This window comes from Cavia porcellus, unplaced genomic scaffold (assembly GCF_034190915.1).
Source record: "Cavia porcellus strain 051 isolate PalLab524CR breed Dunkin Hartley unplaced genomic scaffold, mCavPor4.1 scaffold_17, whole genome shotgun sequence".
Classification (NCBI taxonomy): domain Eukaryota; kingdom Metazoa; phylum Chordata; class Mammalia; order Rodentia; family Caviidae; genus Cavia; species Cavia porcellus.
This window is the reverse complement of record NW_026947500.1, coordinates 25,626,822-25,654,150: the sequence shown is the minus strand read 5'-3', so window position 1 is coordinate 25,654,150 and position 27,329 is coordinate 25,626,822. Positions and strand designations below refer to the sequence as shown.

Sequence of the window (27,329 nt, the reverse complement as noted above, 5' to 3'; positions counted from 1 at the left end):
CCTAGGCCCTGCTGTGTACCTAGGTGGCTGATTCAGTCCCTGGGACAGCCCTTCCAGGAAGGTGCCAGTTTATAGAGAGGGTCACTGGGGCCTTCCCTCCCAGTGGCTGAGGGGGTGGGGGGAGGACTCTGTCCTTAACACTAGGCCCTCCTGGCGGACCCCCTGGGAACCCGGGGTTGCGCACCCGGGTGGCTGCGATGGGCAGACAGGGCACAGTGGAGCCCCGGAGCCCGGCGACCCTAAGGCCCTGGGCGACCCTAAGGTCCTGGGCGCAGGCACTCACCTCGGGGAAGTCCCCATTGGTGAAGACCATCAGCAGCGACGTCTTCCCGCAGCCGCCATCGCCCACCAGGACCACCTTGACGGACCTCACACTGGCCGGCGCCTCCTCGCCCGTGGCTTGGGCCGTCTTCATCCCGGGTGGGCGGAGAGGGGCCCCGGCGCGGAGCGGAGCTGCGGACAGACGGACGGCGGGCTGCGCGTAGTGGCGGGCGGGTGCGGGGCAGGCCCGGCGGGGCAGGAATGTGGAAGGGGCGGGGCGGCGGGAGGAAGTGCGAGCCGGCCGGCGGCTGTCCCCGGTGGGTGGCGCGGTCCCCGGCCCAGGTAAGAGGGCTCAGTCCGTCAAGGGCACCCGGCGAGTGGCGAGGCATGCAGAGCTGGGTGGGGACGCTTTTCCTCGGGTCCCATTCAGTCACTCAAGCAACACTTGTTGAGCACTTACTGTGTGAGGGCACGGAGGCACAGGAAGGCATCCTGGACTTGTAGCTGAAGTGAACGAAGGGTGGGCGCGGGCCAGAGGAGGAGGCACCCCGCTCACTTTCTCTGGGAGGAAGGAGGTGGCGCTAAGGGTGGTGACCTTTGCTGAATGAATGAATGCATGTGCATTCCTGCGGGCCCAGGTGGTTCAGGCTGGAGGAATGGGGTGGCTGACTATGCCCTTGTGGGCCAGTGTGTTGGTACTACCAGGCCTCCTCTGCCCTGCCCTCCTTAACCAGCACCAGGAAGCTTGTCTGCCCATGGATGATCACCTGTGCCACCCTGGCTGGTGTGTGACCTAAGGTCATTGACGGAAGCTTCCATTTTTAAAGTGCTTAGGACACTACCCAGCATATGGTGGAGGCCATGGGTCACTGTTAGAATTCAATCAACAGAGATGAGCTTACAGGTTCCAAGAGCCTGAGGACCCTGGATCATTCAAGACACAGCCCCTGCCTTGGGGAGCTCAGAGCCTAACATGCAAGCCCGGGAGGACATCAGAGTGCTGGGGTATCTGGGCAGAGGAACAGTGAGTGAGTGGGACAAGAGTGGGGAGAAAGGGCCCTTCACCCTGGCTGCAGAGTCAGGAAACCCTTCTGACCTGGGAGCCCAGGGTCTTGGGGGAAGACAAAGCCCAGACACGGAAGGGAAAAGGATTTTCCAAAGGAGGGAACCCTATTGCAAGGCTGGGGGGCCTGCCTGAGCAAACCCCTGCTTCCAGCCTTTCTGGAAGCAGCCAGAGGGCCAGGCTTAGCGAGACACTGTGGCTGCCAGGAATACATCAGACTGAAACTTGCTGTCCCCCTACCTTTCTCTCTCCCTCGGTGGCCAAAGTTTAAGTCTTTTAAACATGGGCACAGTGTCAGCCCAGAGCAATGGTGGTGATCCCATTATCGTGTGTGTTTTTAAGACAAAGGTGTTAATGTATGGATTTTTTTTCTCCTAAACTAGAACTTCCAGTTTAATTGTAGTGTTGGCACTTTGTGGCAAATAAGTGGGTTTTGGGTTGCAGTTTGGCACTCGTTTCTAAAATGTTTTCTTTTGCTGCCTAGAGCTTGGACATTGTAATTCCACTAAAGCTTAAAGGAACAGGGGGCCCAAGTCTTTGGGTTTCTACTCTCAACCCCTATGGAATTCAATGCCAGGCAGTTGAAAATCTCCTTAAGTCCCCTTTGATGTTGTTTTTCTTGGTGCTGGGATTGAACCAGTACTAAATTACATTCCCACCCCACCCCTTTTTTCACTTATTTTAAAACAAGATCTCCTTAAATTGTTAAGTTGCAAGTTTCCCAGGCTGGGCTCAAATTTGTGATCCTCCTGCCTCAGCTTCCTAGAGCTCTGGGATGCCAGGTGTGTGGCACCATGCCCAGTTTTAGCCCCCATGGAACTTCACTGTGCCCCACAGGGGCAGTCTGGATAGGAGTCACTGTTCCCAGAGCAGGGAGAGGTGGTGTCCAGCTCCCCAATTCCTGTGCCTGGCCCACCTTCAGGGCTGTGGTCAGCAGGCTGGATCAGGCCTCACCTGGAGGCAGGGTGCCTCCCCTGGAAGGTGCCACCCTTTCCTCCTCGAAACTGCTCTAGGGCTAGGGAGTGAGCAGGTACCAGGCTGGGTACTTAGCTCCCCGCCCCAAGGAGTGGTGAGGAATGGGCCCTGTCCCCTGACATCAGCTGCCAGCCTTCTTGTCATTCCGTCTGCTCCCCACTGCCACAGTAGTCAGGCAAGGTGGGGCCGGTCGAGCGCGGAGGGAGCTCAGAGTTGGGCAGAGGCGGTTGTCCCTGGTTGCTATAGGGATAATCACTCTAATGACACACTTGGCGGCTGTCACGAATTACAGTTTCTCTGAACATTTCCTAATAATAACAGCACCCATTAGTGGATTGCAAACCACATGCAGGCCGAGTTCCCCAGGAGGTAGGAATTGTTAGCCCCATTTTACAGAGGAGGAACTTGGGGCTTAGACAAGTTAGGTTCTTTTCTAAGGTTCACAGCTGATAAGAGGCCAAACTGGCATTTGGATCCCAATGTTACCCGGGAGCAGGACTCTCCTCCAGCAGCACACCATATGCGTTACAGCATTTGGCACTTGATGGTGAGGTGAGCTGGGCAACCATCTGCTCCCCACCAACCCCCCTGATTTTACAGGTTTGGGACTGAGCCTCAGAGAACGCTGCTTATCTTAGGTCAGCAAGCCGCAGAATCAGGATGTGGTCCCTGAGGTGAAGCTCAGTCTTGTTCCCATCTACTGCTTGTGCTTCCAGAGGAGGCAGATTAGTCTCTGGGTTCCAGCCATCAGCCCCAGTGGCAGGGGATTCCCCCAGATTTCAGACATTGCTGGGCTCTGGACCACACTGTTGTCCTGAGTTTAATTTTGGAGCAGGGAGGTGGCTCAGGTCACAGTCTGCCTGGCCAGGGTACCGCAAGCTGTTTTACTGTTTACTGTGGCTGCTGCTGACTTCCGGCCCTTGGGTGACTAAGTCTCTTTCGCACCCCTCCCCCCAATTCCAAACACAGAGTCTTTATAGTAAGTCCTGTAGGTCCCAGAAGAGCAAAAGTGGTCAAGTCCTTAGTCTGGCTTGTCGCTTCCTTGGGATGCTGGTACCAGACAGAATCTCAGCCCCCAGCCAGGCTGTGACCTTCTCCAGGGCAGGGACCACAGATGGACACTTCCCAGCAGCTCAGGATATTGTGTCCAGCTGACTGCCTGACTGGACAAACAAGAGAAGGGAGGGATAAGGACAAGTGAGGAAGAGAGGAGGAAGGAAGGAAGATGGGCAGGCTCAGAAGAAATTCAAGTAGGCTGGGCATGGTGGCACATGCCTGAAATCCTAGTACCCTGGAGGCTGAGGCAGGAGGATCACTGCAAGCTTGAGGCTAGCCTGGGCTACAAAGTGAGTTCAAGACCAGCCTGAACCGCATAGTAAAACGGTGTCTCAAAAAGAAAAAAAAAAGGAAAGAAATTCAAGAAATGAGCAAAGGAGCAAATGCTTGCAAGGATCATCCATGATTAGGGTGGGGATGGTCCTTCAGACAAGGATCTCTGCCTCATTTTGTCTCCTCCCGCACCTCCCTGAGGCCAGAAGTCAGATTGTCCCATTTATTCTCTGCTGCCCCCTTGTGGCTTCTCTGCTCTCTGCACTGTTGTCATCCAGCCCTTCTGCTCTGTCTCTGGTTCCTAGCTATGGATGTAGGATTAGGGTTAGGGTTGTGGGAGGGTGAATAAGAGGGCGTTCTAAGTGATGCTAAGGGGGCAGAACTTCAGAGGTCCAGTCCTGCCCCTTGGGATGCCATGGTAGGGCACATGGACCTTGGAGTGTCGTTTCGCCAAGGCTTGGCCTTGTTACCTGTCATGTGCTGGACACGGCATGTGATTCAATTCCTCTCATGAGGTGTGTGCAAGGCTCCTTTACAAACTAGGAAACACAGGCCTAAGATGATGCATAATTTGTTTAAGACCCCATGGCTGGCGAGTGGAGGAACTGGAGCTTGAACCCAGGCAGTTGGGTTCCAGAGCTGCCACTCCCCTCTAAGCCAAAGGTGTGGGGGGAGGGCTTTGCTGGCCTTCTCCTCCAAAACCTTGTTTCTTCAGATGAGGAAACTGAGGCCTCGAGAGAGGAAGGAACATGTCACTCAGCATGTAAGCTGCAGACCTAGGTCTGTGCCAGGCATGGACCCACAGGCTGTTTTTCTCCCAGCAAATCTACCTTTTACACTGCCACAGTCAGCTGTCCTGGGTGGCATGGGCAGACTAGCAGTTGGGCAGAGAGAGTGAGGGTGCGCTGTGGGTTGGTCTCAGTGCTTATGTAGCCTTTTAACTAATCTGTCCCTTGGGGTGTCTGCAGGCAGAGATGAGGGTCACAGGTGGGGAGAGGAGTGGCTGCAGTACTGCAGTGGCACCTCGTTTCCTCCAGCCGCACTGGCCTGGTCCAGGCAGTGGCCCTGGGCGGGTCAGTGACTTACACATCTGTCTTTCTGGGTGGAGCCCCAGACTGGGGGAGTAGCGGAGAGGAAAGGGAAGAGGGCTGGAGGTCTGAGGACGATCGGGATAGGTGGAAAGGTTAGGGCAGAGAAGGGGGACAGCTTCTCTCGGCCTCGGTAGCCCTGCTTCTCTCCTAAAGGTAAGAACCTTGCTGAGCGGCCCCCAACCTAAAAGGAGCTCAGAGGCCACCTTCCTGCCCCTTGCAGGAGCAAGGCTTGCTGATGGTCCTCTGTGTCCCCTCTGCAGCTCCTTAGAGTGACCCTCAGCCTGCCTGGACCTGCTCCCAGCCAGAAACCACACCCCCCACTGCCACCAACAGGATGGAAACTTCTGTTTTACCTGGGCTGCTGGAAGCCCTCATGGCCCCTCTCCTTGGCTTCTGAGCCTCGGTCCAGTTATCTCCCAGACACGGCTGGTCTCCTCTGCTCAGGTGCTCTGAGGCTGTTGCCCACACCCCTGCCTGCTCCAGGAGCCTCTGGTCTCCACCTTGCTCATGGATCCCTGATGGCTGTCTAGTCAGTTCTCTGTTCACCCAGACATGCTGGCGGCGGGGGTGGGGGTAGGGGGTGGTCCCCAGAGCTCTTCACAGTCAGCCATGTTGGGGAAGGCCTCTCTTCACCCTTGCCCATGTCTGATCTTCCAGGGAAGAGGTCAGAACATGCTGGCACCCCAGAGACTTTCTCTGCTGTCCCTCGGGCCCACTTTGAGAGTCAGGGAAAGGGGCTGTATTGTCCAGTGGCCAAGAGCACAGCTTCAGACAGCCTTGGTCTGAATCACCGTCCTGGGACCTTGTGGCTGTGTGATCTTGGGCTAGTCACCTAAGTTCTCTGAGTTGGTTTCTACATTTGTGTGAAGGGGATGCAGTAGCAGCACCTACCTGCTTGTGAAACAGGGTCACAGGCTGGGCACCTGTCACCTGTCACTCCACAAGCAGGGCCCCTCTCTCCTTGGGACCTGCCCTCTAGCTCCATTCTCTGCCCCACCCCCCCCTGCTCTCACAAAGTGGATGAATCACTCCAATTTTGCTCACCCCTACCCTTTGATACGTGTTACTCTCTACCAGAAATCTTTTCCTGCCTTACCCACCTGACATGTCCTTTTATAGCCTGGGGGCTCAGCTGAGTGCTGCCAGCTACAGTCTTCTGTAATTTCCCTATCACCATCTTCCCTTGCCAGGACTGGCTCAGGGTTCCCTCAGAGCTTCCCAGTGAGCCGATGAAGTTGTGCTGGTCTCCCCAGCCAGGCAGAGCCTGCATGCCTCTTTGGACACCCAGAGCAGGGAGGAAGGGCAGTCATCCCCATGGGGTCCAAGACCCTGCTTCTGGAGAAGACACAAAGATGATTGGGACTGAGCAGGGCTCCCTAGAAGCCCCCTTCCTGCCCCAGCTTTATTTGGTTCTAGAATCATTCCAGTCAGCATTCTCAGTTCCCACCACGGCCACCCTGGCTCCATGGTCACCATTTCATGCAGTTAGGAGGGAGATATGAGGGAAGAGAAGGTAGGAGGACATGGCCTTCCCTACAAGGCCCCAGCGTTCAAAAGGTTTTGGGGTCTCCCAGGCTACAGGGGCTCCCCAGCCATGCATGTCCCTGTGCTGACCTGGTGGTATCACGAGGTCCTGTTCCAGTCCCACAACCCTCTGAACCCTGTTCAAGCCATCTCTTGCCATGTCATTGGTGACAGTGGCCTGGGTCTCCGTAGCTCACTGGAGCTAAGGAACAGGACAGCCAGCCTGAGAGTTCCTCACTTACCCGTGGGTGGCCCCAGATCAGACACTGCTACTGTACATCCCATTCCTGACCCTCTATCCCTTTATCCCTGAAGGGACTCCCCTCCTTCAGTAGAGAGGTCCTCTGGGTCTGCCTTTGCTAGATGACAGCTGCTGCTCCTCTAGTGACAGGTGCAGGGAGTATGACACCATCACTACACCTGGAGCAGGGGCAGAAGCCAAAGACTGATGTACCAACCCAGCCCTTTTGCTTCTGGGCAGGATCCCCAGGCTGCTGTTCTCCCCTCCAGAGCACCCCATTGCCTTTGCTAACATCTGTTGAACTCGAAGGTTTAGGGAATTTGACCCAAGATGCCCAGTGTCCCGGAGACTGCATCCAGGCTTGCCCAAGGCGTCTCTTCCTGGCAGAGCCTGGTCCGCTGGTGGAGTAGAGGCTGATTTTGCACAGGACCTGCACAAGGACCTTGCTATTGGCCTATGCACTTCTGGTTTTTGTGTGATGGTTGATGCTCCAGGCGAATATTTCATGGACTGTAACCCTGGAACTCCGATGTGGCCTGAAGCCTTCTGCTCGACTCTGGTCTCTTGGTCTCTTTTCCAACCCAGAAGCAGGCTCTTGTCCCCACTGTGTGAACTGAGGACTGTGCTTGTGTCAGGAAAGTTCAGAAGTTCACTTTTTTGCTACTCCTTGAGCTGTGCCTCTGCCTGGGTTTTTCCTCCACCCCGCAGAGCACAGCTCCTTCCTGTCAATGGGGCCCTCCCTGTCCCCCAGTTCCCAGAGCCCACTCTGAGTCCGCATGGCTGGACTGCCCCTGGGCACTGAGCAGATCCCCTGGGTGGTGGGATCCTGACTTCCTGGTAAGCCGGGGGCTTCTTTTTGTTCATGAGGCCCCTGCCACTGCCTAGCACAGTGCTGACTCCCGAGAATCACCCATTCCGGTGCATGGCCAGCCTGACAGCTGGCCTCCGAGGAGTGGGGTGGGGAAGCTTGCCTGCTCTGGGAGCCAAGTCTTCCTGCAGGTCCAGGGGTGACTCTTGTGAGGACTTGTGAGGACTTCCGGATGATACACAACTGGCCAGCATCTGCTGCCCTCTGGTGGGCCCTGGCCCAGCTAGAGCCAGAGCTTGTCCTCAGTGAGAGAAAACTCTGGTTTCCAAATGTAGAGGTCCACCTGTTCCTCCACTATAGTCTGGACAGAGGGTCCAAGATGACTGATGGGGACTCCACCCAGGAACCCCAGCAGTCATGGCTCCAGCTGGGCTATGAAGAGGGCTATGGATAGAGCTGAGTGTGTGCCAGGTCCCAGTGGCTGTGCTGCCCACCTGGCCTGCTCTGGCTGCTAGTTTCGCCGGACTGGGTGCCACATGGACACGGGCCTGCGCAATGTGGCCAGCATCTGATTCCAGTGTGTGGTGCCCATGCCACTCGCCGATGGCCCAATGATGACATGGCCCACGTTGTCACCACGGCCGTCACTGCTGCTCTCGGCTACTGTCACACGGAGAGACAGGTCCTGGGAAGGAGGGAACATGGATGCTGAGGACCAAGAGTTGCCAGAGATCTTCCTTGTCTCCTGGGTCCCAGCCTATAAGTGTCCGGCCTCATGGGGAGTCAGGCAAAGCTCCCTGAACCCACCCCCTGATCTAGGACATGAGAAGACTTGTCCAGAGCCACCTGGCAAAGACATGGCAGATGAGGATTTGGCCTTCCTTCCAGATAGTAGTGGCACCAGACCACCAGGGTTCAGACATCAGCCTAAGCACTTCTTGTTGTGTGACCTTGGGCATCAATTTGGACTCTTGCTACCTGTGTCCCCATGGTAAAATGTGACAGGATCCCTTACCTCAGAAGGCTTTCCAGGAGTGAAGTGAGTTAAATGAGTGGAATGATGTCTGCCCACAGGCAGGGCTCCGTGCTCTGGGTATCGCTAATCCTTAACGGCAGTTGGAGTAGTGGCACTGTGATTGCCCAAGATGTGGCAAGGGTCAGATGGGCAGTCTGTTCCACAAGGATGGTAGGGCAAGGCCACAATGCCCAGGATTGGTGGAGAGGCTGGGACATCGGTCTGGATTCGGGACCCCCAGCATGAGGCTGAGTTCTGGGCTTCCCTATGCAGGTGGGGCATCCCAGGAAAGGGAGGTCAAGTAAATGCTGTATAGCTCCAGGGCTATGATGCAGGTTTTGACCTAAGGCCTGGAGTGCTGATGGCTAGAAGCAGATAGTGAGGGGAGGTGGCGAGATCACCATCTTCTAAGGCATGTAATCAGGGCCACTGGTGTAGCCAAAGCTGTGTCTTCTGCATTCCTTCACCATGGTCTGTGATGTTTCTGCTGGGAGGGGTCTCTCTAGGGCACAGGGTCTTCTAGAAGCTGTGGGGTGTGGGGAGCTGGGCAGGATTGTTATAGTAGGAGTTCAGGAGATTGACCCTGGGGTTACCCCTGCTCCAGGGCCTACAGATCCCTTCACTCAGCTGAGCTGGCCCATCCTGCAGGAAGCCCTCACTTACTAAGGTCTGGGATGCTCTTAGCAGATTAACATTATCTGGGGACTTTCCTGCCTGTCCCTTGTAAGCACCCCAACATCCACCCCAAGGCTGGCACCCAGCAGACACTCAATAAATGCTTCTCAACTGGTGGCAGGAGCCCACAAAGTGAAGCCAGGAGGTGCGGTGACCAAAGCCCAGGCTGACCTGTTCCCCCTCACCTGGAGCACAATGGCTGGCACTGAGAAGATCATGGCTTCATTGAACACTGGGTTGGGGTCATCTCTCTTCACTGCTGTCTTCTTTTTGCTCATCTTCCTCCCATCCTGCAGCAGGTACACCTTGACGAAGGGGTCTGAGGGTGGGCAGGGTAAGGTGAGGGCCAGAGCCACACTTGGTTGGCAGAGCCCTGGCCACTCTGGCTCAGTCCCCTAGCTCCAGCTCCCCAATCCTTTATTCATTATTGTCACTATCACCAGTAGCTTTGCCACTGGGACTTCATGATTTTGTCTGTTTAAGGAGATGGGATCTCACTATGTCACCCAGGCTGGTCCTAGACTTGTAGGCTCAAAGGACCCCTCCTGCTTCAGCCTTTTGAGTAGCTGGGACCACAGGCGAGCACTACAGTGCCCAGCTCTATTGTATTTTAAATATCCCATTTTACAGATGAGAAGACTGAAGCTTGCATGGCAAGTCAGGCAAAGGGCTGGACTTTGGATTGGCAGCCTGCCTCACAGCCCACGCATTTCCCTCACATGATGCTCCACGGAGCTCGGCAGACCCATCACTTCCTGTTCTATAAATGGCTGAGCACAGACGTCAGCTGTGAGTCACCCAGTACCACCTCAGCAGGGCCTAATGGTGTACAGCTCTGAAATACCAAGTTCCCGTCTGGCCATCAGCTGTCGCCCACTGGGTGTTCCTGCAGCGCATGCCTGAACCTGGGCAGCCCCCACCTCAGGCTTGCAACTCCCTGTGGTCGGGGTTCTCCAGCCCTCTGTCTGTGGCTACCTGTTACAGTTGCCTTCCTGGGTCCCTGCTTTGGGATGTACTGGAAGCTCTCTGCTCTCATGTGGGGAGGGGTGGGGGGGCTGGTACCTTCCGGGGTTCCCATGTTTCCCAGCTGGATTAATCTCCCCACCAGCCATGCTTGGCTTTTGAGCTAAGCTGAAGCTATGGGATTCCTGGCCCCATGCCGCCCACATGGTGAAGTGGCCAGGTGCCCATGACACATGGTTGGGTCACATGGTGGCGCCAGGCATCCAACAGGGCCTTACCTGCTGTGGTCTTGTCATTGGTCCAGATAAGATTCTTGGCCTTCACCACCACCACAGTGAGGCGCTCGGCTGTGGGCAGGTAGCTGAGGGACAGCAGGATCTCCCCCACCGCATCTGCAGCCTGGGGGAGGGGCAAGGGTGGCTCAGAGGGCTTTTGGCCCCCAGGACCTGAGAAGTCCAGGGAAGAGTGGAAGCTTTCTTCTCCATCGAGAAGTTGCTGCTCTTGGGGCCCCTTACATCCAGGCACTGGGCTGGCAGGGTGAAGAAAGGAGTGGCACACCCCTGCCACACCATGAAGCATGTACCACCCCTCCTCCATGCCAAGTGTGGCCCCTGCCTTGGAAGGAGGTCCAGAGGTTGCCTTTCAAACATATCAATCAACTGTGATTTTGTCTCCTCCTTCTAGGCTGAGAAAAAAAAAACTTTCTATGATGGTAGTGCATAGAGATCCAAGTAGACTGGAGTTACATTATTCGCTTAAATGACAATTTATGTACCCCTGGCATCCTTACACTTATAAAGACAAGCTGATGCTTGTCTGCTTTGGAGCCAGAGCTCTGTGTCCCTACTGGAGCTTGTAAGAGTGGCCTTAGCTGTGGCAGAAAGGGCAGTGGAGTGGAAGTAGTTGGAAGTGTACGTGTTTATGCTCTGTCTGGAGGTGGCCACGCAGGCCAGGCAGGTCAGACTTACCTTGTTCTGGTCCTGTAAGTAGAGCCAGCCACCAAAGGGCTGCAGCGGGAGGTCGAGCACAGACAGCTTGAGCTCTACCACCCCCGTGCTGACATTCCGCTCGTCCTCATCAATACCAAACACAGAGAACCGCAGGCTCTTCTCCTCCAGGGCTGTGGGGTCCAGCGGGATGGAGAACTTCTCATCGAAGAAGATGGAGTAGGCATTCCTCTGGATCTACAGCAAGAAAGGGCCGTGGCAAGCACATGAAAGCTGAGGAGGAGGTAGCAACCACGGGTGTGGAGGCCGCAGCAGGGAGAGAGCACTGGACACTGAGCCCAGAGGCAGACTCCTGGCTGTCATGTCCCCACAGTCTCAATAACAAGCCTTCCTTAGATGGCTCGGTTTTATCTTTTTTTGTTTTTTTTTGTACCGGGGATTGAACTCACGACCGTGCATTTGCAAGGTTTAAAAGTTCCATGTATCCTCTTCCATGGTGACAGATATGGTGGTGTGGCATTCAGTGCTCCCATTGAGCCCAGTGATTGGGCTTAGTGCCTGTGGCACCAGAGCCCTCGCAACGCTCTGTGGGAGTCGATCTCGGTCTCGCATCTACTCTAGTCCTGCCTGGGTCGGACATGCAGTGGGCCTGGGACACTTGTCAGGGAGTCACCAGCCCTTGAAATCCCAGGCCTATGTCAACCCTGAATGGATGGCTGGATGGAGGGGCAGACAAGTGGATGGAGAGACTAGGCAGGGCGGGGGAGGCCCCGTTTCTGAGCTCAGTTCTGCTCAGTGGTTGCCACTGGCCTCCTCCCAGGGAGCTGTGGGCAGGTCCTTGGGCAAGGCACACATACATGCTGGCCCTGCCCCCCACCTTGTGTGGGGGACTGCCTTAGTCACGGCCCATGATATTTAAAGAGAGGAGTTCTCATTCCTGGCACCTTCCCTGAAGTAGGAGGGCTCCCCTGCATGCAGCAGCTGCCCACTTGGTTGGGACTGGCTGGGCCATGGTGCTATGAAGCCTGCCTTCCTGGGAACAAATTCTCCACTTCCTCCAGCCACCGTGGCCATACTTTTCTGTCACTTCCTGGTTCTTGTAAGGTTCTTCCTACAGTGACCTTCAGGTACCATATTGCTCATGTAGTCCCCTCCTTGGCCCCATGGATAAAGCCCACCTCCTGGGCTCCTGACCTTGACATTCAGGCTCTTTGTGATTTCTAGCCCTATCTCTGTCCTGGCCAAACTGTTGCCCACAGGGGCTCAGGCCCCCAGTCACCCATTGTCTGAGCATTGTGCTTTATGGGCACATGGGTAAGGGAATGTGAGTCCCTGGTCTCCTGCTCACTCTTTTTTTTTTTTTTTTTTTTGTCTTTTTCCTTTTTATCGGTACCAGGGATCGAACTCACGACTGCCCGTTTGCAAGGCAGGCGCTTATGCCGCTGAGCTAAATCCCCAGCCCCTGCTATGGCAGTCTTGAGCAAAGCACTTCCTAAGCCTCAGTTTCCTCATGGATAACCTGCCTCAACAGCCTGTCCTGATGACCTCAGGGGACTAATGTGAGATCATGAATGCAGTGGGCTCTGAGGGGCAGGTGCTTACCTGTGAGTACATCAGGCTGTGGTGCCCATTATCTGCTGGTGTCCCTCCTCAAGGGATATGTCATAAATGACCCACAGTCCTTCAGGTGGCCTAGCCCATGGGAAGCATGGATCCATCTTGACGGCAGCTTTTCCATGTCCCAAAAGCCGCATGAAACATTTACTGGGGAGGGGGCTGAGGACTTGAGCTGAATTAACCCTTTCCTCAATGACTGGTGTGCATTTCACAGATCACTGAGTGCTTACGTGACTTAGGCAAGGTCACCCAGCTAGAAAGTGATGGAACTGGGGTGTGATCCTCACCTCCCACTGTACTGCCTCTGGGAAGCTGGGCCACCCAATACCCCTGGGTGGCCCCCACTAATAGCAAGTTCTACACTTTCTAGGGTAAGGTGGCAGAATGGGGTAAAGAGCGATGACAGGGCCAGCCAGCCAGTGTTCACTGTGGTAAAAGTGACCAGGCACAGGTGGGCACAGATATCTGGGAGAGTCAGAAGACACTTGGGTCCTTCAGGTCCTCACGCTCCTCCCATCCTGGCTGGCCACTGTGCCCATCTCGGAGGGCTCCCAGCTATGGAGTCTGGAGCCTAGAGCTGCCCGCTGCTGGGCAGGAGGGTATGGCCCATGTGGCGCTGACTTCTTCTATCAAGGATCAAGGACTCTGGCCTCTTTCCTCGCCTCCTCCTCCTCTTCCTTCTCCTTTTCCTTCTTGTCATACTGGGGACTAAACCCAGGACCTTCACACTGAGCTACAGCCTCAATCCTTTTTATTTTTTGAGACAGGGCCTTCTAAGTCATTAAATTGCCCAGGCTCGGGTAGAACTTATAGTCTTTCTGCCTCAGCTTTCCAGAGTGCTGAGATTACAGGCGTGTGTCACTACAGCAAGCCTCCATTCTGTGTTTCTTTACTTTGCTGTGGGCTCCAGGGGCTGGCACACAGACCTCCATGTCAACTTGCCCCCTTGGCCTCTGCCTTTCAGTAGGGTCAGGTACCAGGGTCACTAAAGGGAAACTGAGACCCTTCTCTGTAGTATTGCTGGAGACTGACCAAATCCCTTGACTGCTGGGCACAGATCCCATCAAGGGGGCCCTGTCCCTCACTTTCCCTTTGTCCCTTCAGACCTCCCATTAATAGGCCCAGGGTAGCACCCGCCTCCTCACCCACACTGCAGTCAGCAGCCCTGTCATTAAACTCTTCCTAGTTAGCCAGTTGAGTAGGTTATCCCTTTCCTGCCAGGACCCCATGGCAGGCACACGGTACTGCCCTGACAGGAGGGCTGAAGATTGCGCTCATAATCAGGCTCTGTCTTTGGAGCAAAACAATGGGCCCTGAATCTGCAGCCAGGGCTGCTCTCCAGCGCCCTCACGGACAGCATTTGGCCCTAGACAGAGGCCCTCTGCCCACCAGGACGGCGGCACTTACCCGAGAGATGCCCACAATCTGCTCATCGGGCAGCAGGCTGACGCGCATGAAGCAGGACTCGAAGCTCGCCTCCTCACGCTCCAGGAGGTCCTTGCCCTGCAGCACAGCCACGTGCAGGGTGTGCGAGGCGGCATCGTATGCCATGCTCACTTCCACCTGGCCCAGCGTGAAGTCCTGCCCAAAGGTGTTGCTCACGGAGGAGATGGAGTTCAGGGAGTCCGCCGACTGGGACTTTCGGAGGGGCCCGTAGGGGGCCAGGTCCAGCTCCCGGCCCATCAGCTCCAGCGGCCCCAGTTCACTGATGCTCTCAAAGGTGTCCTCGATGCTGAGGCTACCTTTGCGGCTGGGTGGCCCCCGAGCACTGGCCCGTGGGGCATTCCAGGCAGGCGCTCTCTGGGGGTGAGCAAAGGGGACATGGAAGCATCAGAAGCGCTACAGGTTCTGTGTTTTGTTTTTGCGGTACCGGGGACTAAAACCATGGCCTTTGCACGTAGCACAGGGTCTCACAAAGTTGCCCAGGGTGGGTGTGAATTTCTGATCCTCCTGCCTCAGCCTCCAGGAATGCTGAGGCTACAGGTATGCACTGCCATCTTTAGGAGCCAGCAAAGAGATACTATTAACTCTGCTCATTCAAGGAACCTCCAAGATTCCCCTTTTAAAACAGCGGTGCATCCCTTAGCTTAAATTCCTTATTTAATGCTATTCTGTGTTACTAATAACTGCATTGCTCATTTTCTCTCCCAACCAGAATGTTATTAAAGGTTTTTTCATGTTCATTTATTGGGATAGAATTCCATCCAGAAAGATGTCAACTGCAGGGAGGCTCATAATTTTTTTTTTTTTTTTTTTTTTTTTGAAACAAGGTGTCACTATGTAGCCCAGGCTGTCCTTGAACTACTGGCAGTTTCTCCCTGCCTGTCTCCTAAGTGCAAGGGTGACACATCATTTCTGGCTGCAGTGATGATAAAGGGAAAAACCAGTTAGCAATCTAAGTGTCCAGCAAAGGGGGAAGTGGGTTACATCATCAGGGCATGGCCACACAGTAGATGGCTGAGTAGCATCATAAGAAAATTACAAAAATGCTCACAAGAAAGTTTTCTTTGTAAGACATGCATGCCATACTCTCTGGAATTCTATACGTTTGAAACATTTTCAGCAAGTGAGTGTAGACATTCAGCACTACATGAAGATACCCCTAAAGTATCTGTACCCCCTGATACAGTAATTCCACATCTGGGCACCTATCCAAAGTATATTCCTAAAGAAGACAAAGTTTTACATGCAAATCATCCAATATATTATTCAGTGTCATTTAGTAAATCATGGAACACAGAAAGTAATCTTATGCAGCCATTGAAATGGTGTTTATGCCAGTTGTTAACCATAGAGGAAAAATCTTCAGTTATAAGTGAAATAAAGATGGGGTTGGGGATTTAGCTCAGCGGCGTAACCACCTGCCTTACAAGCAGGTGGATCCCCAATACCCATAATAAATAAATAAATAAGTGAAATAAAGAGAGTATAAAATCCATGGAAATGTGGTACCTACTATGTAAAAGTATGCATGAAAACAAAGGAGGAGGGGAGAAAGAAATATATCAAAAAGTCAGTTTAGAGCTGAGTTTGGTAGCTCACATCTGTGATTTTAGCACTTAGGGGACTGAAGAAGGAGAATCTTAAGTTCAAGTTCAACCTGAGCAACGTAGCAAGGGGCTGGGACATAGCTCAATGAAAGTGCATCCCTGGGCTCAATTTCTAGTACTGTAGAAAGAAGACAAAGGAGAGGAGAGGAAAGGAAATTTCACAGTTGGGTAGTGGTGGTATTTGGGAAGATGTTTTCTCTCTTACTTTTTTTGTTCGTTTGTTTGCAAGATGGTTTTTAAAACTGAGAGTTCATTCATTCAGCACATATCTGTTGACTTCCTGGCACTGGGCTAGGAGGAGGAGATCCGCAGGGGCACAAGGAGGTCTGGTGGCATTCCCAGGAGGATGTTAACCAGCACAGAGCCAGAGTGGGGGAGGGGTGGGGTGGGCACCCCATCATGTGCACCTGAAGGACAGGGGCCTCACCTTCGGCCTGGCTTCCGTGTCAGTCTCCCCATACTTCTGCTGAAGGTACCTGTAGTCATAATTGGGGAATGGGGAGGGGCTGGGGAAGCTTCCTGACGTCCAGAGCTTCCATAGGCTCACAGCAGCGATTCCCAGCAGTGCCAGGGCCCCTGCGGCATAGACACCCACCTCCCAACCAGGAGGGCTCTTGATGACTGCAAGGCAAGGGTAGCCTGGTGTTAGTGGGCTACAGTGGTTACAGACCCCTCCCTCAACAGGTTGTTCAGCATAGACTTAGTACAGAGTGCCTTTTTATTGAGTGCTTACTATGTGCAAGGGTCAGTGCTAGGTGTAGGGGCCTCAGTACTGGGCAAAGCAGATGAAGAGCTCTGGACTGGGTTAGATATTCTTTAGGTTTTCAACAAATAGGGTTGTTCTTGGTTCCTTGGTTCTCGAAACTTACACCCTCCAGAGGATTGTTGCTTCTAGATAATCAAAGCAGTCTTTTGGGTCTGATGGAAGAGAAGGGAGATTTGGGGGACCCTATTTTTGCCTCAAGCCTTCAGGCCAACCCAATGTCCACCAACTGATGAGCACATAAATGCACGGTGAGTATCCCTGCAACGGAATATTATCCAGCAATAAGAAGGCAAGAAGTACAGACGCTAACACACTGTTATGTGGATGAACCTTGAAAACATCATGTGGCCTGAAAGAAGCCAGACACAAAGACCACAGATTGTTGAATTCCATTTATAGTCAGCCCTGCCCCTGTGTCTGTGGTTTCTGTCTCTGTGGATTCACCCAGCCCGGATGGTTCTGTTGTCATCGGGCCGAGGATGGCTGTGTTTGTACAGAACGTGTGCAGACTTGTTATCCTTACTTCCATGTCATTATCCCCAGGCAGTACAGCATAACTACTTCTTCCAAAGCATTTACATCATGTTTCGTATAAGTCATCTAGACATGGTGTAAGGTATATGGCAGGATGAGTAGGTTACATGCAAATGCTACAGCATTTTTATACAGGAGACTTAAACATTCATTGCTTTTGGTATCTGGGGGTCCTGGACCGAATGCCCTGTAGATCCTGGGAAACACTGTCAATAGAATGCTTAGAATTTGCAAATGGAGGAAGTTAGATGGAGAATGGTTTCTTTTGTATAATGAAAAATAAAAACTGATTATACAGCTGGGGATTTAGCCTATTGGCATAAGTGCCTGCCTGGCAAGCTTGAGGTCATGAGTTTGATCCCTGGTACAAAAAAACAAAAAACAATTATGCAGCTAGTACTAAAGACCCCAGAAGCCGTGCACTTCAGAGTGGGTGAGTTGTATGTATGCGTGTCTTACTTCTTAGTAAAACTCTAACCTAAAACCAACAAACCAAGGAATCATCCTGAGAGTGAGACGTGGCCACAGGCTGTGCAGTATTTGGGGACAAATCCAGATGCTCGGATGTTTTCCTCCACTGCCAAGTGCAGGGATTTCCCTGGCTGTACCTCCTTGTCCCCTAATACAGAGATTTGCTCTTCTCTGCTGTGTTCAGAGGGAGCTCACCTGGCACGGTGGTTGGCCTCCCTCTGTAGGAAACCTGGCCCTGCTTTCCAAAAGGAGCCATGCTATGCTGAGGTTCATTGGGCAGAGAGGCAAATACAGTTCCCAGCACTGCCTCTGTACTCATATACCCATATGGGGAAATTGAGGTACAGAAAGGCCAGGCTCCAGAGCAAGCAGGCATGACCATCGCCCCACCAAGCATTGACCTGGCATGGTTCCCTAGCAGTAAGGTGGAGAGAAGCGGGGAGGGCACTTTGGGGGTGAAGACCTACTACTGACCATTCACTGAGTACCTACTGTGTGCCAGTACCCTGTGGGCAGGGGGAGCCAGCGCTAGGGCGTCAGCCCCAGGCCCAGCCCCTGTCTTTCAGCAGCTCACTGTCTAAGGAGCTGGGGGGAGGGAACAAATAAATATACAAAAAAGGCTGCTAGGAACTATACTGGGAGTAGCCCAGGAAGGCTTCCAGGAGGAGAAATGTGTGAGCTGAGATATAAGGAGCAAGAAGTGTCACCAGGTAAGGCAGCAGGGACTGGGAGTTGGGGGCAGATACAATGGAGAAGGAAAAAAAAAAAAAAAAAAAGAAGCCCAGACTGAGCCGAATGCGGGGGTGGTGGTGGTGGTGAGGGATACCAGGGACTGGTGGGACTCCTTGTCCCTTCTGTCCCAAAGTCCACTATCCAGGATGGAATCGTACAATTGGGCAGCCCTTCCAGCCAGGACCATCTGCAGCCAGAACCCACAGACTCCGGGGAGGCCCAGTCTATAACCCAACATTTATCCTGTACCTGGGTGCAGGAACCTTGGATCCTAAGCAAGTCACCCACTCTCTTCATCTGGAAAATGGAGATGATGACAAACACATCCCCCACATGGTGATCCTCCCCTGGTGAATTGATTGGTGGTGGTTGTTGTTGGTGGTTTTTTTGGTATTGAGGATCCAACCCAGGGCCTTTGGATTGAGATATTTTATTTTACTTTTTGAGGTTCTTTTTTTTGGTCAGTACCAGGGATTGAACTCACGACCACGTGTTTACAAAGGCAGGCGCTTATGCCGCTGAGCTAAATCCCCAGCCCCAAGCTATTTTATTTTTGAGAGAGGATCTTGCTGAATTGCTAAATTGCCCAAGCTGGGTTCAAACTTGTCATCTTCCTGCCTCAGTTTCCCAACGTGCTAGGATTACAGGTAAGTGCCACTGTGCCTGACTTCCTACCAACATATTCAGAGGGGAAAAATCCCAACAGTTTTATGTGTGGTGTGAGTCATCAAGGCTGTATTTATAACAGAAGAAATCTGGAAACAGCCTGAAGGTCCTACCAAGTGGGCTGATGGGGGCTGACAGTGCTGTACTGTCATGGGAGAGGATGTCACTGGCCTTCCAGAATGACAACTGAGGTCACTGGGAAGGGCCTGTGGTAATTTGGAGAAACATTTCCAGCATCCCAGCATCAGTAAGGGGGGATGGGGGAAGGTCCCCAACATAATGACATGTTTTTGATGTAAAAATCATAGCAAATAGACAGGCCTGGGCAGACCGTGGAAAGTGGGCTGATTAGGTAACAGGGTTGAAGGGACTAAGCAAACTGATGAATCCTGACTGCTCCTGGGGACAGAATGTGGTTTGTGGGCTAAATAAAACCACAACTACAGAGGGCCTCAGGCCCTGGCACGCCAAAGCTCTGTATTGGTCTTGGTGTCTGTGGAGGCAGATGGGATAGGACAGCACTTGGAAGACTGGACAGTGACATGGACACTGCCCCAGAGGGGCCCCATGGGTGGGTGGCAGCAGAGGCGTGGCCAGAGGTTGAGGTGCAAGGCCCAGTCGGATAGGCAAAAAAGCAGGGCTGCCCGGCCTCAGAGGACCTGGGTCCTAGGGAACCGAGGCCCAAGCCTTGGTCAACAGAACACAGTAGCAAGGCTGGGGCAGAAAATGACGATGGATATTCACTGACTGACTGATTTTATGGAGTACCAAATTGGGGGCAATATGAGAAGAGTCCTCAAAGGCAGTGAGGGCTTAAGCTAGACCAGACATGAAGGGGAGGAAGAGGAAGAGCGGGATGATGAATAACAGGTCACTTAGGAAGCATTTACTATTTGTCAGGTCCTGCTTAAGCTTGTCACATGCACTGACCTATTGAGTCTGCCAAACAATCCTGCCAGGTGGATTCTATTTTTGCCCCCATGTTTCAGATGGGGAAGCTGAGGGACAGGGCAGTGAACTGCTGCCAGACTGTATGACTCTGGCTGTGCACTTGCCAGTAACCTCGTCCCCAGACCTGAGGGCTTAGCCTGGAAGAGGTGGGGAAAACACCAGGCCCAGGGAGAGCTATGTTGGTGCTGGGCCAGGTCAACTCCAGAGTTCTCCATGATCCCATTATACAGATGAGTAAGTGGAGGCTTAGAGTAGCTTTGTCACATCAAGGTCATTGGAAAGACCTGTAAGCTGCTGGCAAAAAGGAAGGATCACTGGCTAGAGTTGGGAAAGGTGATCCTGGCACATCCTGCAGCTCTGCCTGGCCTAGTGCAGGGCTGAGTTAGGTTAGCAGCTGGTGTGACTGGCTGTACTAGCCTAGGAGTCGGGAGACCTGAGATTAAGTCCTCACTTGGTATTACTGTCCCTTTCCTTGCTAAGGCTCACTTCTCCTGCCTGTGCATGCAGAGGGGAGCATTGGGTGCCACCAGCCACCAGCAGCTGGCAGGGCTGGGGGACCACATCTGGAAACCCCAGGCCAGGCCATCCCATCTTGGAGGTTGGTACCAGATAGAGTCACAGGGGAAACGTGCATCCCAGACATTCTCCCTCCCCGGGGCTGGGTGACCCCTGAGTTGCTTGTCCCCATGTCTAACACTGACGTTCTTGGGGATGCCCTGGAGATGGAGGCAGTTGCTTCTACAGGAAGGAACCATGGGGGTAGAAAAGTCTCAGGTGCACTGCATGGTGTCCCCAAGGCTGTGCGACCTTGGGTAAGTTACTGATTGTATGTACAGTAAAACAAAGCCCTCGCTCAGGCCCACCAACACCTCCCACCCCGGGCCTGGCACCATCTCCAATGGCCGCGGGGACACTCACCGCTCAGGTGGTATTCTGCCACATCCACGGCCATGGCTTCCCCTGCAGTGGCTGGGAGGGAAAGGGAAAAGAGTATCAGTGGTGACAGCTGCAGAGGGTCACCAGCCCTGCCTCTGTGTGCGCCTTCCTGGCATTTGCATGTCTGTCTCTTCGAGTTCACACTCAGCAGGAAGGGGAGCTTGGCTGAAGGGGGAGTGTTTTAAAAAAATGACATTTAAAAAATGGTATTCAAGCCTCTTTCCAAGCACTTTAACACCATGTTTCAGAGCTGTCTGATGAAGCATAGGATGTTGGGGCTGAGGACGTGGCTCAATGACAGGATGACTTCATGGCGTGTATACGGGTCTGGGTTTCATGCCCAGCACTGAGAAAACAAATCAACCACCAGGATACCCAGTGGCATTAGAAGTTCAGATTCATGGGATGGAGATTTAGCTCAGCGGCATAAGCACCTGACTTACAAGCAGGCAGTCATGAGTTCAATCCCCGGTACTAATAAAAAGGAAAAAGACAAAAAAAAAAAAGAGTTCAGATTCACTTTTACTTTACTAAATTAATTGTTTTAAGATGAGGTCTCATTCTGTTGCCCAAGATAGTTTCAAATTCCTGGACTGGAATAATTCACCTGTCTCAGCCTCCTGAGTAGCTGGGACTACAGATCAATGCCATTGTGCCTTCCCAGATTAGTGTTTAGTGTTTAGTCCCAAATGTGGCATGGGACATTATGTATGCTAAAAAACTATCCATTGCTTAACTGAAACTCTGGTGTTAGTGAGTGTCCTGTGTTTTGCTAAATCTGGCAACCCTGCCTCATCTCCATGTTAGCATGGGCGGGCTGAGAGCAGCGACGACTCCTGCCCATTAGCGCAGTCTCCCTGGTGTGTTCTTGGGCTGCACCGCCAGTGCTTCCATTTAGATTGCAAAGACCACATTTCCCCACAGTTCTATTCTCAGTCCTTTCCCTGCTTGGGATGGTTTCTCCCTCTACTTTCAGGTTTTATGAACCACTGAAGTCTCACCAGATTCTTCTGGAAAGGTCTGGGAGATCACACAAGTCATTACCTGAGCCCTGGCGACTGCTTACTGTTTTATTATTACTGTACTGTTGCTAAGAAGTCAGTCTGGCTCAAAGATGAGTTCCAAGTGGGTAGGTGTGGAGAGTTCTGGAAAAGGAAAGCAGGGATGAGCTGCACTAATTGAGATTTCTGCTCAGGGGCACAGCAGGCCAGGATACCCAAAATATGGGTTCCCTTGCATTCAGAGGTGCCTATGCCCCAAAGGCCCACAGGCCCAGGCAGGTAAGGAGAAGTATGTAAGAATTTTGGAGTACTTCCTTGGCTGTGGGGAGGCTGCCTTTCTGATCCACTGAAAATGCCAGCCCAGCATAGCTGGGTCTTCTGGTTCATTAAAGAAAAGTCAGGTTCAGTACTTGGATTGCTTTTGTTTGGTTTTATTTTATTTATTTTGGTAATAATGGGGACTGAACTCAGGGCATCTGCCCTGATCTACATCCCCAGATCTTAATTTTTTTTTTTTAATTTTTAGACAGGTTCTTTCTAAGTTGCCTAGACAGGAGTTTGAACTTGCGACCCTCTTCCCTCAGCCTAGGATTTCAGGCATGAGGATTCAGTGCTGTGATTAAAGGCATGTACCACCACATCTAGGCACTTGTATTTTTAAATGTGGACTTTTCCCATTTTTATTTTTTATTTCTTTTTAAATTTTAATTTATGTTTTGAGATGGGTCTCAATGTGTTGCCCTGGTCTTGAACTCTTGGGCTCAAGTGATCCTCCTGCCCCAGCTTCCTGAGTACTGGAGACTACAGGAATGCATCACTAGGCCTGGCTTCCTGGTTTTTACATACTGCAATCAATTCACAAAAAGTGTACAGAAAGTGTCATAAAAGGCTGGTGGGCTGTGGATCACCAGTTCCCAACCCTGCCCAGTATATTTTAGGCTTTCTTTGGGATCAGCCGAGACACTGTGCACTTTTAGGAATTCTGGGGTTCTCTCCAATCAGTGGCTTTGGAGTCAAGAAGTTGGGGTGCTTAGAATCCATCCCATATGAAGGTGCTATTAGCCTTAAGGTAGCTAGATAAGGGTATACACAGACAGCTCGTGGCTCCTGCTTTCCTGATGCTGCCCCCTCCCAACATGAGATGAGGGTTGCTATGGTGATGGGATGCAGGCAACCAGAATGCCTCACCCATCCTTACTTGAGTGCGGGTCCTAGGCTTGAGATAATAACAGCCCTTGAGATGAGAAGAGCTCAAACACTTTTTATGCACTAAGCTTGGCTGCAAGGACTTTGCATATATGTGAACTCATTTAACTCTCATAACAATCCTTTGAGGTTGGCATTGTTAAGATGTCTGGTTTGTAGATGAGAATGTCAGCATGAAGTTAAAGTAATTTGCCCCAGGCCACATGGTTAACAAACATTCAACCCAGGTCATCTGGCTTCATGCTCCTAATCACTTTGTCTTACTGCAGGTAGGCATATGGTTTCAGAAACGTTGCCTAAGAATTGTGGGTCACATGGGTCACCTGGTACAAGTCCAAAGTGGCTCTATCCCCTGATGGCTGGAATCCAGAAACACTGAAACACAACAAGAACACATACTCCTGCCTGCCTCTGCCTTGCTGGAAATCCGGCAATGCCATCAGCATTCTTTCCTGCTTACCAAGCAGGAACTGGCTTGGCAAGAGAGGCCAAGCTGAGACAGCCAACGCCAGCAGTATGCTAGCTACGGACTGTGGAAAGGCACACACACCCCCTACACGCCCACCACAGCACCGCCTGCACGCTACAGGGCAGAACCTCAGGCTGTATCACTTCTCAGGGGGACCTCCATTCTGCAGAATCTCAAACACTCCCCATCACAGCACCAGTCCCCTGAAAGCTGAGTGGGGAAGATGTGATTGTCTGCTAGGCACAGAAGTTCTCTCTGTGGTTCACTGTGAAGGGTTAGGAGCCAGGGCACATCTGGATAAGTGGAGAGACAAGGCTGGGCAGATGTGAAGGCTCCTGAAGGATGTCAGCTTGCACCCAGGTATACAGTCAACTGCCCCAGCTCTGAGCCCCAGATTCCCCTTTCCTGGCTCGAGTGGCCTCATGCAATTTTTTTAGTCCCCCTGTTCTTGCATCGTCTGTGAAAAGGGCTCAGGATTGTCCTGGGAGGGTACAAGGAAGGTGGAATGACAAGGGGAGTGTGACAGGGCTTGGCAAATAGTAACTGCTGTGGTTATTGGTCTGACCATGGTCCGGAAAGGCCCCCAAGAAGTACAAACACATAGACTGCACTGCTAGCCAGTGCATGTGTTTTATTTGCTAATACTTAAATGAGTTACATTTATAAATTGAGAAATTTCCAATTAAAATGAATTTTAATAAAAAGCCTGGGGATGTAGTTCAGCCATAGAACATTTGTCTAGGATGTGTGAGGCTCTAGGTTTGACCTCCAGAACCACAAAACCACACACACAGACACACACACACTCACACACTCACACACACACACACGGACTTCCAAGTCAGCTGTGGTGGTATACAACTATACCCTCAGCACTTGGGAGGCTGAGGCAGGAGGATAGCAAGTTCAAGGCTAATCTGGATTACAGATTGTCTCAAACCCCCCCTCCCATACACCACCACCACCATAAAAGGATTTTCAGCTTCCTTTGAAAAGTTAAAATCCGGGAGAGTGGGTCTGTACCCTTTCTTGCAACAATAGTAAACACTGGGGCTGAGCGCACTTTGCCTTTTCCTCAAGAATAATGGAGTATGGACATTTTTCTTCTTGGTTCACACCTGGTCTCTCCCATCCTTCATTCATTCTCAGAACCCGCTGGTTTGTGAAAACACTTCTGCTCCTAAGCTGGTGAGGTGGATTTGGGATGCAGTAGGAGAGGTTCAGAGAGGTTAAATGACTTGCTCAAAGCCAGCAGCAGTGGCACCTGTTCCTCCACTCAGCACCTGTCCCATTGGCAGCAAAAGCCCCAAGGCAAGGACTTTACATGCACCACCACTATTGTCTCCCTAGACCCCTCTGGAGCAAATATGTTATCTGAACTCCATGGAGGAGAAAAGGGAGGCTCAGAGGACAGTGAATTGGCCCAAGGTCATTCAGCCGATGAGTGAAGAGCTGAGACCAGGCCAGGTCTGGCCCTGCAGCAAATACTTTTGGTGGCTTTCCTCATGTTCCCTGAGACCCCCTAGCTCCACTGACCCCAGGCAACCTTTCTGGGCTTCTGCTAGTGTCCTGGAGGTCTTTCAGGCTATGGCTTCAGCTAGCACAGGATACGGGGCCATGGCAGCCAGTGACACACAAAAACAAACAGCACAGACATTGGAGCTAAGCTGAAACTGTACCTTCCCCTCCTTTACCCCTCCCACCCCATCCCACCCCACCCCACCCCACCCAACCTACTTTAGTCCTTCCGTCTACACTGCAACTACTACTAACTGGCAATAGCTCCCCGTTCAAATTCCAGCTCAAAAGTACCTTTCTAGCAAAACCTCTCATTGCTGCTTCTATATATGTGCTAAGTGCTTAGTACTACGCCTGGTGCACTGTAAGCACCCACTGTAGACCTGGTGATTGAATGGATTATTGGATCCCATTCTACAGATGAGGAAGCTGGGGTCCTGGGACTCTCGGCTTATGAATAGCAACACTGGGCTCTGTGCCAAGGAGGGATGGATCTGGGCCTGGGCTTTAGGCCACTATGCTGATTCCTGATCAGACCTGAGGCAGCCACACCACAAAGGAGAAGAGGGGGGCGGGGGCACCCCACTTGGCTTTTTTGGAATCTGACCAAGCCAGATGCCCCCTTCTAAGCTTGTCAGAAAAATAGCTTTCCAGGAATTCTGTAACTTGTCAGAGGAAGAGCATCCCCACTCCACCTCATCTTTGCTCAGTATCCTCTACATGTCTCTGGCTGACAAGGGGTCAGCTCTCCCTTCCCCCACCCTGAGACCAGCAGGTAATGAGGAGGATTGAGGCCAAGGCAGGGGATACAGAGGAGCCTCAATATTCCAGGCCGAGAGATTGTCTTTAGGACCTGTAGGTTTGATGACCCTTTTGAGTGCTTCCCCCACCCCAACACTTTCAAGATGACCACATCCTGGCGTCATCCTCCAAACAGCCCACAGAAACCACAGTACAGACTGGCTGGGGCTTGGTGGTGGCTGAGGTTGAGCACCTACTGTGCACCAGGCATTGTACCAAAGACTTGCCTCTGTTACTTCTGTGCATTCTCCCTGCAAACCTTTGAAGAGCTGCTGTTCTGGGACCTTGTATGGCTATGAAAACTCAGGCCCATGACATGGTTTTGCTATAGTCACAGGGAGCTGTAGGGGACAGAGTCCAGGCTGAGACCCTAGGTTATGAGGCCCAACAATCCTGAGCGCTCCAGCACAGTTTTGTATTTCCAAGTGGGGAGGCAGGGGTATGTGAATACTTATCCTGACTCTTCTTTGGACTGGCCTTGTTAACTTAGGTGGGTCTACTGCCCTTCTAGGGCCTCAGTTTCTTCTCCATTTCTAATTGCAATTACTACTGCTGTCACTCTCCAAACCTGTCACCCATGCTCAAAGAGGCTGACCCTCTAACTAGCATGTGGCTTTCCCAGGCTCTTTGCCATGTAGATGGACTGACTGAGGAGCAGGCACACAGCTGCTCTGCAGCACAGGGCTTGCCAGGATGGTCGGTTGGTGGGGGGCTCCACTCACAGACCCTGCTCCCAGTCCCCACGTCCTGCCCAAATCTGCAGGTCTTCTCTATCTCTTCACACATACTGCCCAGGGCCTCCTGGGGATGAGGTGCTACGTGCCTGATAGCAGAACAGTTCCTGCAGACCAGGCATTTTGGTCTGAGGAAGTCCCCTCCCCGCTTTTGGACACAGGAGTGGGGGAGCTTGACCCTGGGGTCCTAGAGGTTCTAATACCCGGGCAGGGATAATGAAAATAGGGCGCTGAGTGTGAAAGTGAGGGGTGTGCGTGGGGCGTGGGCTCAGGGGAGGCGTGTAAACAGCGGGGTAAGCCGCGTGTGTGCACACGCGGGCGGGCGAGCGAGCCGGCGTGCGGGCGCGAGGCGATGCGCAGTGCGCGGAGTGGCTGGGCCGGACAAGGGCGCCCAGCGTGCGCTGTGCCTGGCGTTCGCGTGCAAGAGCGGCCGGGCTGCAGACGCGAGGAGTGTGCGGGGGGCCCCCAGGTCCGTGGCGCAAGGAAGGGGACGCGTGCGTCCGCGCGCAGGGTGCGTATCCCCGCCGGCGCCGGGGTCGGCCGGGTGCGTACTCACCCGGGCTCGCCGAGGGGCCGCCGCTCCGACTCGGGCTCACTCTCGAGCTCTCGGCTCCCGGCCCGCCTCCCGCAGCGCGCACGCACCGGCGCCAACCCAGGCCGCCGGCGGCAACGCCACCCCTGCAGTGTCGCCGGGCGCCCGCCTCAGGCGGAAGAGCGCGGCGCGGGTCGGGGGCTCCGCCGGGCCGGGGCGACGGACAGGAGCTGCGCCGCAGTCCGGGCACGCTCCCAGGAGCCCGCCGCGCGCTCCCCCGCTCGCCCGCCCTCTCCGTCTTTAATTTAAAGTGACAATCCCGAGCGCTTTCCAATCCCGAGAGCCGCGCAGCGCTGCCGGGGAGTGAGCCGGAGATCTGCAAACGCGCGCCGGGGAGACCCGGGGTGGGAGGGCGCAGGAGGCCAAGCCGAATCCCTCATTCCCGACCCCAGG

At 53.1% G+C, this 27,329-nt stretch overlaps 2 protein-coding genes and 1 long non-coding RNA gene across 3 annotated transcripts in view; 1 reads left to right on the top strand and 2 right to left on the bottom strand.

Annotated features, from left to right (window-relative positions):
* Rhod (ras homolog family member D) overlaps positions 1-460 on the bottom strand; it is a 9,337-nt gene extending 8,877 nt beyond the window's left edge. The window contains exon 1 of the mRNA XM_063227590.1: positions 284-460. Coding sequence (XP_063083660.1) covers positions 284-415 — 132 coding nt within the window. The 5' untranslated portion in view covers positions 416-460. The remainder of the gene's footprint in view (positions 1-283) is intronic.
* Positions 1-11,302, top strand: part of LOC134470896 (uncharacterized) — a 46,933-nt gene extending 35,631 nt beyond the window's left edge. Inside the window, exons 5-7 of the long non-coding RNA XR_010040101.1 lie at positions 336-9,281; positions 9,613-9,771; positions 11,064-11,302. This is a non-coding gene — a long non-coding RNA (uncharacterized LOC134470896). The remainder of the gene's footprint in view (positions 1-335; positions 9,282-9,612; positions 9,772-11,063) is intronic.
* On the bottom strand, positions 6,071-27,329 carry Syt12 (synaptotagmin 12). The gene is made up of 8 exons (XM_003468283.5): positions 26,901-27,329; positions 20,598-20,648; positions 15,987-16,180; positions 13,917-14,309; positions 10,914-11,129; positions 10,224-10,344; positions 9,168-9,301; positions 6,071-7,977 (listed from the first exon to the last, which is right to left on the bottom strand). Exons 2-8 carry the CDS (start codon positions 20,629-20,631, stop codon positions 7,804-7,806), a joined length of 1,266 nt encoding a protein of 421 aa, XP_003468331.1. The 5' UTR covers positions 20,632-20,648; positions 26,901-27,329; the 3' UTR covers positions 6,071-7,803.